A 12,725-nucleotide genomic window follows, 5' to 3' on the forward strand; every position below is an offset into this window, starting at 1 on the left:
CGTATCTTATATGATTTGATTATGGTTTCATATTCCTTAGACCTTTATCTTTGGGAATATTTTGAGACTTTGGAGAAGATTTTCATTTACTTTTTCCAGGTACCTGCGGGCACTGCCAACTCCCAACAACTTAAAATAAACTGTCTGCTTGAGGTTTCTCAAACCATATAGCGATTGACTTTGGGGTGTAAATCCACGTGAGGGCCAGTTTGTGCGTCTAAGTTCTCAGAGGGCTCCAGGGTTCACAGAGGCGAGTGTCCTTGGTGTCCCTTTGTGTGATGTGGGTTTATTTCCAGTTTATTCTGACACTAAGGGCGTAGCCTTTGGAGTCTCACGTTTGTGTGGAAGTTTCTTATCAGACACCTCACCTTGGGCAGGTCTGACTGACACTGTGTCTCCAGACCCCTGAGCTCTTCATGGCTGTCAGAGTGAAAACTCACTGCCCTAGAATGCCCACGAGAATTCACTAGTTCTCAGCACTCTGGCTTTCCTTTTACTTTTGGCCTCAGAGGAGGGTTCCTTTACTTGCCAGCTCAGTAGTATATGTGTGTGTGTGCATGTGTGCGTGTGTGCATGTGTGTGTATGTGTCGTGCACGCATGCACGTGTATTTTAGATAACATTCTATCTGGCATTTTTTAGTTTCCATCTGGAGGGTTATTAGTGTTCCTTGTCTTACATGTTGTCGAAATGACATTCTTGGTTCATTATTAAATAATAGGCCCTAAGTTCTATAGAGAAACCCTGGTGGCATAGTGGTTAAGTGCTACAGCTGCTAACCAAAGGGTCAGCAGTTCAAATCCTCCAGGCGCTCCTTGGAAACTCTATGGTGCAGTTCTACTCTGTCCTATAGGGTCGCTATGAGTCGGAATTGACTTGACGGCACTGGGTTTGGTTTTTTTTGGTTTAAGTTCTATAGGGAGCCCTGGTGGCATAGGAGTGAAGAACTTAGCTGCTAACCAGAAGGTCAGCAGTTTGAATCCACCAGCCACTCCTTGGAAACCCTATGGAGCAGTTTTACTCTGCCCTATAGGGTCACTGTGAGTCAGAATTGACTCAACAGCAGTGGGTTTTTTTTGGGGGGGTTTTGAGTTCTATAGGGAGCCCCGGTGGTACAGCAGTTAAGAGCTTGGCTGATAACCAAAAGGTTGGCAGTTCAAATCTACCAGCTGCTCCTTAAAAACTCCATGGGGCAGTTCTACTCTGTCCTGTAGGGTCGCTGTGAGTTGGAATTGACTCGACAGCAATGGGTTTGGGTTTTTTTCTTTTTTGAAGTCCTATAGAACAATGCAGAAACCCTGGTGGCATAGTGGTTAAGTGCTACAGCTGCTAACCAAAGGGTCAGCAGTTCAAATCCTCCAGGCGCTCCTTGGAAACTCTATGGTGCAGTTCTACTCTGTCCTATAGGGTCGCTATGAGTCGGAATTGACTTGACGGCACTGGGTTTGGTTTTTTTTGGTTTAAGTTCTATAGGGAGCCCTGGTGGCATAGGAGTGAAGAACTTAGCTGCTAACCAGAAGGTCAGCAGTTTGAATCCACCAGCCACTCCTTGGAAACCCTATGGAGCAGTTTTACTCTGCCCTATAGGGTCACTGTGAGTCAGAATTGACTCAACAGCAGTGGGTTTTTTTTGGGGGGGTTTTGAGTTCTATAGGGAGCCCCGGTGGTACAGCAGTTAAGAGCTTGGCTGATAACCAAAAGGTTGGCAGTTCAAATCTACCAGCTGCTCCTTAAAAACTCCATGGGGCAGTTCTACTCTGTCCTGTAGGGTCGCTGTGAGTTGGAATTGACTCGACAGCAATGGGTTTGGGTTTTTTTCTTTTTTGAAGTCCTATAGAACAATGCAGAAACCCTGGTGGCATAGTGGTTAAGTGCTACAGCTGCTAACCAAAGGGTCAGCAGTTCAAATCCTCCAGGCGCTCCTTGGAAACTCTATGGTGCAGTTCTACTCTGTCCTATAGGGTCGCTATGAGTCGGAATTGACTTGACGGCACTGGGTTTGGTTTTTTTTGGTTTAAGTTCTATAGGGAGCCCTGGTGGCATAGGAGTGAAGAACTTAGCTGCTAACCAGAAGGTCAGCAGTTTGAATCCACCAGCCACTCCTTGGAAACCCTATGGAGCAGTTTTACTCTGCCCTATAGGGTCACTGTGAGTCAGAATTGACTCAACAGCAGTGGGTTTTTTTGGGGGGGGTTTTGAGTTCTATAGGGAGCCCCGGTGGTACAGCAGTTAAGAGCTTGGCTGATAACCAAAAGGTTGGCAGTTCAAATCTACCAGCTGCTCCTTAAAAACTCCATGGGGCAGTTCTACTCTGTCCTGTAGGGTCGCTGTGAGTTGGAATTGACTCGACAGCAATGGGTTTGGGTTTTTTTCTTTTTTGAAGTCCTATAGAACAATGCAGAAACCCTGGTGGCATAGTGGTTAAGTGCTACAGCTGCTAACCAAAGGGTCGGCAGTTCATATCCTCCAGGCGCTCCTTGGAAACTCTATGGGGCAGTTCTACTCTGTCCTATAGAGTCGCTATGAGTCGGCATCGACTTGATGGCACTGGGTTTGGTTTTGGTTATAGAACACTGCAAGAAGTATCAAAAAATGGAAGGAATGCACAGAGTCACTGTACCAAAAAGAATTGGTCGACATTCAACCATTTCAGGAGGTAGTATATGATCAAGAAGGATGGTACTAAAGGAAGAAGTCTAAGCTGCACTGAAGGCTTTAGCAAAAGACAAGGGTCCAGGAATGGACAGAATACCAACTGAGACATTTCAGCAGGAGGTTGCCGCGCTGGAGGTGCTCATTCACCTGTGCCAAGAAATGTGGAAGACAGCTACCTGGGCAACCAACTGGAGGAGATTCGTATTCGTGCCCGTTTAAAAGAAAGGTGATCCAACAGAATGCAGAAATTATCAAACAATATCATTAATATCACATGCGAGTAGAATTTTGCTGAAGATCATTCAAAAGCGGTTGCAGCAGTACATAGACAGGGAACTGCCAGAAATTGAAGCTGGATTCAGAAAAGGATGTAGAACAAGCGAAAGCGCTATCATTGCTGATGTCAGACGGATCCTGGCTGAAGGCAGAGAACACCAGAAAGATGGTTACCTGTGTTTTATTGACTGTGCAAAGGCGTTTGACTGTGTGGGTCATAACAAACTATGGATAACATGGCGAAGAATGGGAATTCTAGAACACTTAATTGTGCTTGTGAGGAACTTGTACATAGACCGAGAGGGATTATTGTATCCTTTCACTATACTTAGTCAATCTGGATGCTGAGCAAGTAATCCAGGAAGCCGGACTATACGAAGATTGGAGAAAGACTCATTAACAACCTGCGATATGCAGATGACACAACCTTGCTTGCTGAAAGGGAAGAGGACTTGAAGCACTTACTGATGAAGATCAAAGATGGATCAAATCCAGTATGGATTACACCTCAACATAAAACAGAAATCCTCACAACTGGACCAATAAGCAACATTATGATAAATGGAGAAAAGATTGAAGTTGTCAAGGGTTTCATTTTACTTGGATCCACAATCCAGGCCCATGGAAGCAGCAGTCAAGAAATCAAATGATGTATTGCATTGGGAAAATCTGCTGTAAGAGACCTCATTTAAGTGTTAAAAAACAAAGATGTCACTTTAAGGACTATGATGTGCCTGACCCAAGCCATGGTATTTTCAGTCACCTCATATGCATGGGAAAGCTGGAAAGTGAATAAGGAAGACAGAAAAGAATTGATTTTTTTGAACTGTGGCATTGGCAAAGAATATTGCATATACCAGGGACTGCCAGAAGTGTTTTTACTGGGCCAGAAGTACGATCAATCTGCCTTGGAACAAGTACAGCCAGAATACTCCTTAGAAGGGAGGATGGCAAGATGTTGTCTCATGTACTTTAGACATGTTATCAAGCAGTCCCTGGAGAAGGACATCATGCTTGGTAGAGGGTCAGCAAAAAGGAAGACCTCAGTGAGATGGATTGACACAGTGGCTGCATCAATGGGCTCAAACACAGCAACGATTGTGAGGATGGTGCAGGACCAGACAGTGTTTCATTCTGTTGTGCATAGGGCCCCCATGAGTCGGAACCAACTTGATGGCATCTAACAAGTTCTATGAGGTTAGGTGTTGTATATGTTTTGTTTGCCACGATGTTTTTAGTAGCTAGTATAACATATCACACATAGCTGAAGAATCAACAGACTAACAATATTTTAGCCACATTACAGCTCCGTGTGACCTCACAGAGTCCTGCCCCATTTTAAGTGTCTCTATGGGAAGACACTGAACTGGGTGGGATGGGACTAGGTAGCACGTGACCCTGAGAGACAGCCTCCCCCATGACTTGGGGTTGCCTGTGATGAAAAGCAAGTGGCGGATTGTTATTTCCTGCCAGGAATCTGGCTTTTCGCTCAGTTATGGTGGAATGCACTGTGAGCGAAGCACAGGCCGCTGAGATGTGGAGGACTTGTGTAGATACAGCTGGAGGGAAAGAGCATGGGCTGCTGTCTGTGTGGAGGCCAGAGCATCTGAGGCCCAGAGGCCCAGGTCACCTTGCAGAAGCCACAGCCCAGCTTTGGTGAAGGCTCAGACACATGCTGGGAGGAGGACAGGGCTCAGTGGGCTGAGAACCTGGCCTGAGGTGCCTATGCATGTTGGAGCTGGGGTAGGCAGTGTGGCTCAGCTGCAGTTACAGGCTGCTCATTGCTTTTACATTTTCTTACTAGCTTCAGTTCTCCCTGGATCCAGAGCCCATTGCCATCAACTGCACAGCCTTCAATCATAACGGGAACCTGCTGGTCACCGGCGCAGCCGACGGCGTCATCCGGCTGTTTGGTAAGAAGGCTGCTTGTGGCAGCCCTGGCATCCCTCCTCAGCTGGCCCAGAGAAGAGAGTTGGATTTTTGCCAGTTGGACTAGAGGCTGTTGCAAAACCCCAACTGAAGATGCCTATAATGGAGCTCAGCTTTGTTCAGAGGGTGCCGTTTTCAGAGTGCCCACTGTAACTGGCTCCCTCGTGGTTTGTGTCAGTGGACGTGGGGTGGAGCTGTAGACCTTTAGTCCTGAGCTGTTGGATCTGGGTCTTTAGGGCCTGTGTGATGTCATGGAGGACACACGGGTAAAGACGTCTTGTCCTCATGGTGCAGGCCACTCACCCTCCTCGTAAAGCTTCAGAACTGTGGTTATTAACCCGGGGTGTGCACCAGAACCATCTGGCATGCTGCTTAGAAACCCCTATGCCAGCCCTTGCCCCCAGGAGATGAAAGTCGGTGGGTCTGGGATGGAACCAGGGGCTGTGTCTTCACAGACCCCAGGGCGCCCTGGTGAGGGTTACAGAGGCCTCATGGGGAGGGCTCCAGGTGATCTTCAGCCCCCCAGGGATTCCTGAACCTCACTTTTGACCAAGCAGAAGAAGCTGCTCCTGAGGCTTGGAGCAGCCTGGCCTCTGGGCAGAGTCAGCTCCCACCTAGCAGAGGGGTCCGGCTCCTCTTGCTGGGACAGGGGCTCCAGGTACCCCGTGGGCTTCAGCGGCATCTCCCCGTGCAGACATGCAGCAGCACCAGTGCGCCATGAGCTGGAGGGCCCACTGCGGGGAGGTCTGCTCTGTGGAGTTCAGCTACGATGAGAACACTGTGTACAGCGTCGGCGAGGACGGCAAGGTGTGTGCCTCAGGCTGGCTTCCCCCCCGGAGAGTCCAGAGAGTGCTCAGGTGACAGACGGGCTGGCCAACCCTGGCCGTGCCACTGACCTGGTGATAGACAGGCTGGCTAACTCTGGCCATGCTGCTGTTCCGGTGACAGACGGGCTGGCTAACCCTGGCCCTGCTGCTGACCTGGTGATAGGTGGGCTGGCCAACCCTAGCTGTGCTGCTGACCCAGTGACAGACGGGTTGGCTAACCCTGGCTGTGGCACTGACCCGGTGACAGACTGGCTAACTCTGGCTGTGCCACTGACCTGGTGACAGGCGGGCTGGCTAACCCAGGCCATGCTGCTGACCTGGTAATAGACGGGCTGGCTAGCCCTGGCTGTGCTGTCGACCCAGATAACAGATGGGGTGGCTAAACCTGGCCATGCTGCTGACCAGGAAAACAGATGGGCTGGTTGACCCTGGCCGTGCTGCTGACCAGGAAAACAGATGGGCTGGTTGACCCTGGCCGTGCTGCTGACCAGGATAACAAATAGCTGGCTAGTCCTGGCCTTGCCCTTGACCAGGATAACAGATGGCTGGCTACCCGTGGCTGTGTCACTGACCAGCTCTGTGGCCGGGGCCTCTGCACCTCAGCCCTGTCATCTGTCAGATGGGGATGGGGACAGCATTCAGCCCCCTTATCCCCTTGAGGCTCAGGTGGTGCCCACTGACTGTCACTGGGGAAAGGCAGGGCCCATGTCCTTCCTTCTTGTGGCAAAAATGACTTCTCTCACTATGGACAGGTCAGGGGCTCAGGGCCTGGGCTGGGCCAGGCTGCAGGTGGGCAGGTACCTGGGTGGTCACAGCAAGGCCATGTAGGGTGTGCCGAGGGCTGGGGACAGCTTGTCTAAGCAGAGTCAGGAAGGAAGCCTCCTTGTAGCTTCTCTCTGGAAGGACACTAGAGGACCTGGTGGTAGTGGCTGCCTTGGTGAGGGAGCAGGGGTGGGGCAGGCAGAGGAGGGAGGGCACTTGCCTTTCGGTTGTTACCACCCGCCTGTGGGTCTGTTGGAGACAATAGTTACCGTGAATCCCTCATTTGAGATCTCTGGGAAGGGATTTTGAAAAGAACATGTGACTTCCTGTGCATGTGGGTGGGACTCCCAGTTAAGAGGTGGTCACCTCCAGGTAGCCTGCACCCCAATAAATGAAGCTGAGTTTATAACGTCTCACTCAGTGTTGCAGGGATTGCATGGCTGAGAAACCGGAAATATATCTGGGATTTGTCCTGTCTACTTGGTTCCTAAACCAGGACGACCTAGTTGGGGTCTAACCCTAGTAATAATAATGATGATGACGATGATAACAGGGGTCACCTGAAAAGTCCGCCTGCTGGAGACTGGGAACCCACACAGAGGCAGCAGCCCACCTTTTCCCTTCTGGGGTCAGGCCAGAGAGAAGAGAAGGGCTGGACTTTGATGGGAGATTGCTGACTTTTTCTTCCCTAAAAAATGCTTAAAGTATCGGGAGAGGTGGTCCTGGGGGTGGCCCACAGCCTTTCCTGGTGGCCTGTGGCCTCACCACCCACCCCTCGTTGCTGCACTCTGCACTGTGAAGGCCTTTTTGGAGAGGTCAGGGTGGGCGCCATCCCCTCGCCTTGTGTGTGCCTCTGAGAGTGCCCTGGTTGTACTCCTTGACTGCAGTTCATCCAGTGGGACATCCACAAGAGCGGCCTGAAGGTGTCTGAGTCCAGCCTCCCCCCTGATGCCACGGGCCCCTTCGTGCTGTCCGGGTACAGCGGCTACAAGCAGGTGCAAGCCCCCAGGGGCCGGCTCTTCGCTTTTGACTCTGAAGGCCGTTACATGCTGACGTGCTCTGCCACTGGGGGCGTCATCTACAAGGTAACTGCATGGCCATGGCATGGGGACTGGGCTGTGGGGAGTGTGTGCTGTGGGGGGGCCTTCTGCTGGGAGGAACAGTGCCCTGGACCCTCCTGCAGGCCAGGCTGGGCGGATCCCACTTGGGGAGAAGCTGCAGGCAGAGCCTGAGCCCCTTGTCCTGGTCTCTGCTCACCCATCAGCTGTCCTTTTCCTGCCTCGGTGCCCTGGCAATAAAGACTGACATAGAACATGTTGAGGTGTAAGGGGAAGAGCTGGGAAGTGTGTTGGGATCGGGGAATATGCCCCAAAGCACCTAAGTGCTAGGTGGCTTATTTTTTAATCTGGTATAAGAAGCCCTGGTGGTGAAGTGTTTTAGCGCTTAGCTGCTAACCAAAAGGTCAGCAGTTTGAATCCACCAGCTGCTTCTTGGGAGAAAGATGTGGCAGTCTGCTTCTGTAAAGATTACAGCCTTGGAAACCCTATAGGGCAGTTCTACTCTGTCCTATAGGGTTGCTATGAGTTGGAATCAACTCGATGGCAATGGGTGTTTTTGGAATCTTTATGGGAACAGATCGTCAGGTCTTTTATCCCGTGGAGCCACTGGTAGGTTCAAACCGCAGACCTTTTGGTTAGCAGCTGTCTTAGTTATCTAGTGCCGCTATAACAGAAATACCACAAGTGAGTGGCTTTTACAAACAGAAATTCATTTTCTCACAGTTTAGGAGGCTAGAAGTCCAAATTCGGGGTGCCATCTCTAGGGGGAGGCTTTTTCTCTGTTGGCTCTGGAGGAAGGTCATTGTTTCTTCAACTTCTGTTTCCTGGTTCCTTGGAGATCTCCAGGTGGCTTGGTGTCTATCTTCCCCAATCTCGGCTTGCTTAATCTGCATCTTTTATATTTTGTAAAAGTTTAACTCAAGATACACCCTACACTAATCCTGCATCATTAACAAAGACAACTCATTCCCAAATGGGATTATAATCACAAGCATAGAGGTTAGGATTTACAACATATATTTTGGGAGGACACAATTCAGTCCCTGACAGCAGCTGAACACTTAACTATATGCCACTAAGGCGGCTAATCTGGTAGAGATTTACTATTTCATTGGCGGCCCCGTGGGTCAAGTACAGACGTAGGCTTTGATTTGCAGTCAGACTTGCTGTATAACTAACTAATGGGCTGAAAGTTTTCCTCTCTATAATTTCTTAAATCTCCATAATGAGGTCTCATTTCTTCAGGAATGTAATGGAATTCAGATCCCATTTTTACAACCTATAAAAAAATATATAAAACAATTTTATTTGTGATTTTAAAAATGTCTTCTCCATGTAGCATCTGGATTTTCCATCGGCTTTCCTGTACAGGCTGAGCACGTTGCGTCTTTTATAGATATGATCCGGAGTGTGCTGGTGTTATTCAGGGGCCCACTGGTTTTCCCTCCCTTCTTACCTGAGTTTGATCGTTCCTACGATGCGCGTGGTTCCTGCTAGCTTGTGCAGGATGGAGGAGAGTGCACATGTGCACGTTAATGGAGGGCCCCTCCAGGCAGGCTCTGTTCTGAGGCTGCAGGCCAGCGGTGCTGCAGGACAGAATGGGCCGAGACCCTGTCCGCTGGAGCCTGCACTCCTGGGAGAGGCAACTTGATGTGATATAATGTCAGGTTGGAAAGAATGCTGGGATGGGTGCTGGGGCACTGATGCGCTACAAGTTAAAAACAGAAGAGAACATTCTACACCTTTTAAGGAGCTTTATTTGGGAGCTTAGCAGGGGCTTGTCTTCCACTTAAGATGAAGGACTAGTGGTAGTCAGGAAAGTGAAAGTATTTCCTGGTCCAAGAAGTTAAACTAGCATGTCTGGAAAGATGGGCAAATACACCTGCTTACAGAGACTGTCTGGCGTGTGCACCTGAGCACACAGACTGTCTGGAAAGGTGGGCGTGTGCATCTCGGCACACCCTAGGATTGGTTGGCAGCCCCAGGCCCAGGCAGGTGGGCCCCCAAGTAGACCCAGTGGATGTGTTTGTAAATGATGTGTGCTCACGCCTCCTTGTCTCTGTCTTCTTGCAGCTAGGTGGGGAGGAGAAGGTTCTGGAGAGCTGCCTGAGCCTGGGTGGCCACCGAGCCCCTGTGGTCACTGTGGACTGGAGCACGGCCATGGACTGTGGGACCTGCCTCACAGCATCCATGGATGGCAAGATCAAGCTGACCACCCTGTTGGCCCATAAACTTTGACGAGGCTGCCTATGGGCATCCGTGGAAGCAGTGTTACCTGGACCAGGGCACCCGTGGAAGCAGTGTTACCTGGGCTGGGGCACCCGTGGAAGCAGTGTTACCTGGGCTGGAGCACCTGTGGAATTATTGTTAACCTGGGCCGGGGCACCCGTGGAAGCAGTGTTACCTGGGCCAGGGCAAGACAAGATAGGGAGAAGCAGGCCACTCCACTCGAGGCTCCTGGCTGTGCGGGGCCTCTGCAGGGACAGGCTGCCCAGTGTGGGGCGGAAACAGGTAGCCTCAAGGAGCAGGTAGGCAGAGGCATGTGCTCCCCAGAGACCAACTTCCTGGCTCTGCTGGCAGCGCACTCCAACTGAGGGACGCTCAGGAAGAAGGAAGAAACATGGCCATGTCTGCCTGGGGGCCCAGGAGAGATGACAGTTATTTTGTATGTATTTGCTCATTTTTCTCCTTTTTTAAAAAAAAGATGACACCTTCGTGGTGACCTGGTGTCTCTCCCTAGGAGGCGTATGTGCAGCCGAGTGTCTCCCCTACCCCTGGCCTGGCGATGGTCAACTGGGAGCCCAATATGGACCCCTATCCAGGTGCCCCCAGCTCCTGCCTCTCCTTCCTCCTTTTTTGTGGGGTAGGACGTGGACATGCCCAGAGCTCTCGCTTTCTGTTCCACTGGGTACTGCGGCGTTTGCTGTTCCTGTTTCTGTGGACTCACATGAAGGTGGAGTTTTCTTTCTCTTCCCTGAGAGTCATCAGTGTTTGTTGCAGAAGCTTCTCTGGGTGAGGGCAGGGCTGAAGCTTCTGCCCCGGCTGCCCCTCTCCAAGGTGTGGAGGAATGAGGGAACTGCGTCCTCTTCCTCTTGCCTGTCACAGCGGAGGCAGGGGAGGCGCTCCTCTGCCCCAGACCTTGTCATTGGTGGGCCTGGCCTGGAGCTCCGACACTGCGGGGTGAAGGTGGTATGGCCATGGGCCGCCTGGGACAGTCATTGCAGAGTCTCCACCTTGGGTTCCAAGGGGGCGCTGGGATGGAGTGGGGATCCTCCAGCCACCGGCTTGTGAAAAAGCACATGGGAATTGCTACTAGGCCCTGGGCTTGGTTCTGTTGCTGTAACACAAATACCGCAAGTGCGGCTTTACGGAACAGACATTTATTTTCTTACAGTTTTGGACATAAGAAGTCCAGATTCAGGGTCTCAGCTGTGTCAGGTCCTCCTTGTTGGTAGCCCTGGGCATTCCTTGATGCCTTGGCTTGTAGATGCTCCTCACTGGGCGTCTGTCTTCCCTAGTCCGTGTGTGTCTGTGTCTCCTCTGGTCTCTGTAACTCAGAGTGATTAGGTTTAGGATCCACCCTACATACACTGACGACCTGAACTGATTGATCACGTTACAGTAGATTGCATCATAAAAAAACAAACCCCAAACCAAATCCACTGCTGTCGAGTCGAGCGGCTGGTGGATTTGAACTGCCGACCTCTTGATTAGTAGCGAATTGATGAGCAGTGGATCTCTTAGCCACTGTGCCACCAGGGCCCCAGATTGCATCATGGAAAGTGATTCCGTTCTGTTAGATGATGTTCCATCTAACGTTAGTTTTTGTCGGGTTGATCCTGACTCATGGAGACCCCACGCCCAGGTGCAGGGCCCAGGACTCCAGTACTATTTTGGGGAGACACAATTGAATCCATAGCAGTAGGGGAGGTGTTTGTGTGGCTCACCCCAACTCCGTGGCCCTCCTCCCCTCAGTGAAAAAGCCAGGACTCCCCGTCTCCTCCCTCCCGCTGCCTGTGTGGCTATGGCAACTTGAGGGCTCTCCCCCAGGGATTTTCAAGACGTTTAAAAAATGGCCACGGGTTCACTCATGTGGGAGGTGATTCCTTGGTTCACTTTTCCTCTCTTCGTCTCAAACTCTGGCTTTTGGCCATTCTCTCTCCTCAGAGTGGTCTCCACAGTTTGCAGAAATGTCTTTAAGGGTTGTGGAGATTCAAAGGGCACTGTAAAAGCCCCCGTTCTGAGCTGAGGACAAACCCGGGTGATGACTGAGATCCTGCCAGGAGGATGAGGGTGGTCACACACTTCACGCTGCCTAAAAACAAAACACAGCTCCTTTAACCCCTGACCTTCGGAAATGAGCAGATACAGCCTCACGTGCTGTGGCCGGCCCTGCCCGGCCTATCTCTCTGACCTGCACCTTCTTTGGTCCTGCCTGTCACCTCCTGGATAGCAGTTGTCCAACCACGAGGTGAGTTCTCCATCCTTGAAACATGTCAAAACTCAGACTTCTCTCTCCTTCAGAATCCCTGCACCGTGGCATCGCTGGCATCCACCCAGGAACCCCAGCGAGCCTCTTTTCTTGTCTGACCAGTTGCCATCGAGTCCATTGTGACTCACGTTGACCCCGTGTGTGTCAGAGTAGAACAGTGCTCCAACAGGGTTTTCAGTGGCTGATTTTTCCAAAGTAGATCACCGGGTTTTTCTTCTGGGTGAACTCCAACTTCTGGGTTTGCAGCTGAGCATGTTAGCTGTTTGCACCACCCAGGGGCCCTATATCTGGGGCTCCATAAAAGACGACCCGGGAGCCACCGCAAGGCCCAGCCCCCACGCCTGCAGACTCAGTCTACCCCTGCAGCCACTGCCCAGTTGCTGACCTGGTCTGGCCTGGGCTGTCTTGAGCCTCGCAGGTGTTTTCCTCACTCCTCCAGATGCCTGTCTGCACTTGCTCGCTTCCCCTCCAAGGCTCCAGGCCAAAATCCACCCTGCTTAGTGGGGCAATCAAAAATCCTCAGGGTTTGACCCCCAGCTGTCCAACATGCTCTGGCTGCTTATGCTAGCTTGGATTTCTCTCCCTGTGACTGGAAAGCTTTGTATCCTGACCGGTTTCCTCAGCCCTCACTTTCAGCCAGAATGGGAAAAGGCTTAGGAGAGGAATTGGGGTAGGTTTAGCTCTAGAAATCGCTAGTTTCTGTTCCTTTATTCACAAAAGGAAATGA

The 12,725-nt window shown here is 51.1% G+C and overlaps 1 protein-coding gene across 1 annotated transcript in view; it reads left to right on the forward strand.

Annotated features, from left to right (window-relative positions):
• The window catches only part of WDR91 (WD repeat domain 91), a 31,586-nt gene extending 21,365 nt beyond the window's left edge, over nt 1–10,221 (forward strand). The window contains exons 12-15 of the mRNA XM_049893362.1: nt 4,735–4,843; nt 5,554–5,666; nt 7,336–7,533; nt 9,580–10,221. Coding sequence (XP_049749319.1) covers nt 4,735–4,843; nt 5,554–5,666; nt 7,336–7,533; nt 9,580–9,744 — 585 coding nt within the window. The 3' untranslated portion in view covers nt 9,745–10,221. The remainder of the gene's footprint in view (nt 1–4,734; nt 4,844–5,553; nt 5,667–7,335; nt 7,534–9,579) is intronic.
• The last annotated feature ends 2,504 nt before the right edge of the window (nt 10,222–12,725 follow it).

The sequence above is a fragment of the Elephas maximus genome, chromosome 8 (genome assembly GCF_024166365.1).
Source record: "Elephas maximus indicus isolate mEleMax1 chromosome 8, mEleMax1 primary haplotype, whole genome shotgun sequence".
NCBI classification, from domain to species: Eukaryota; Metazoa; Chordata; class Mammalia; order Proboscidea; family Elephantidae; genus Elephas; species Elephas maximus.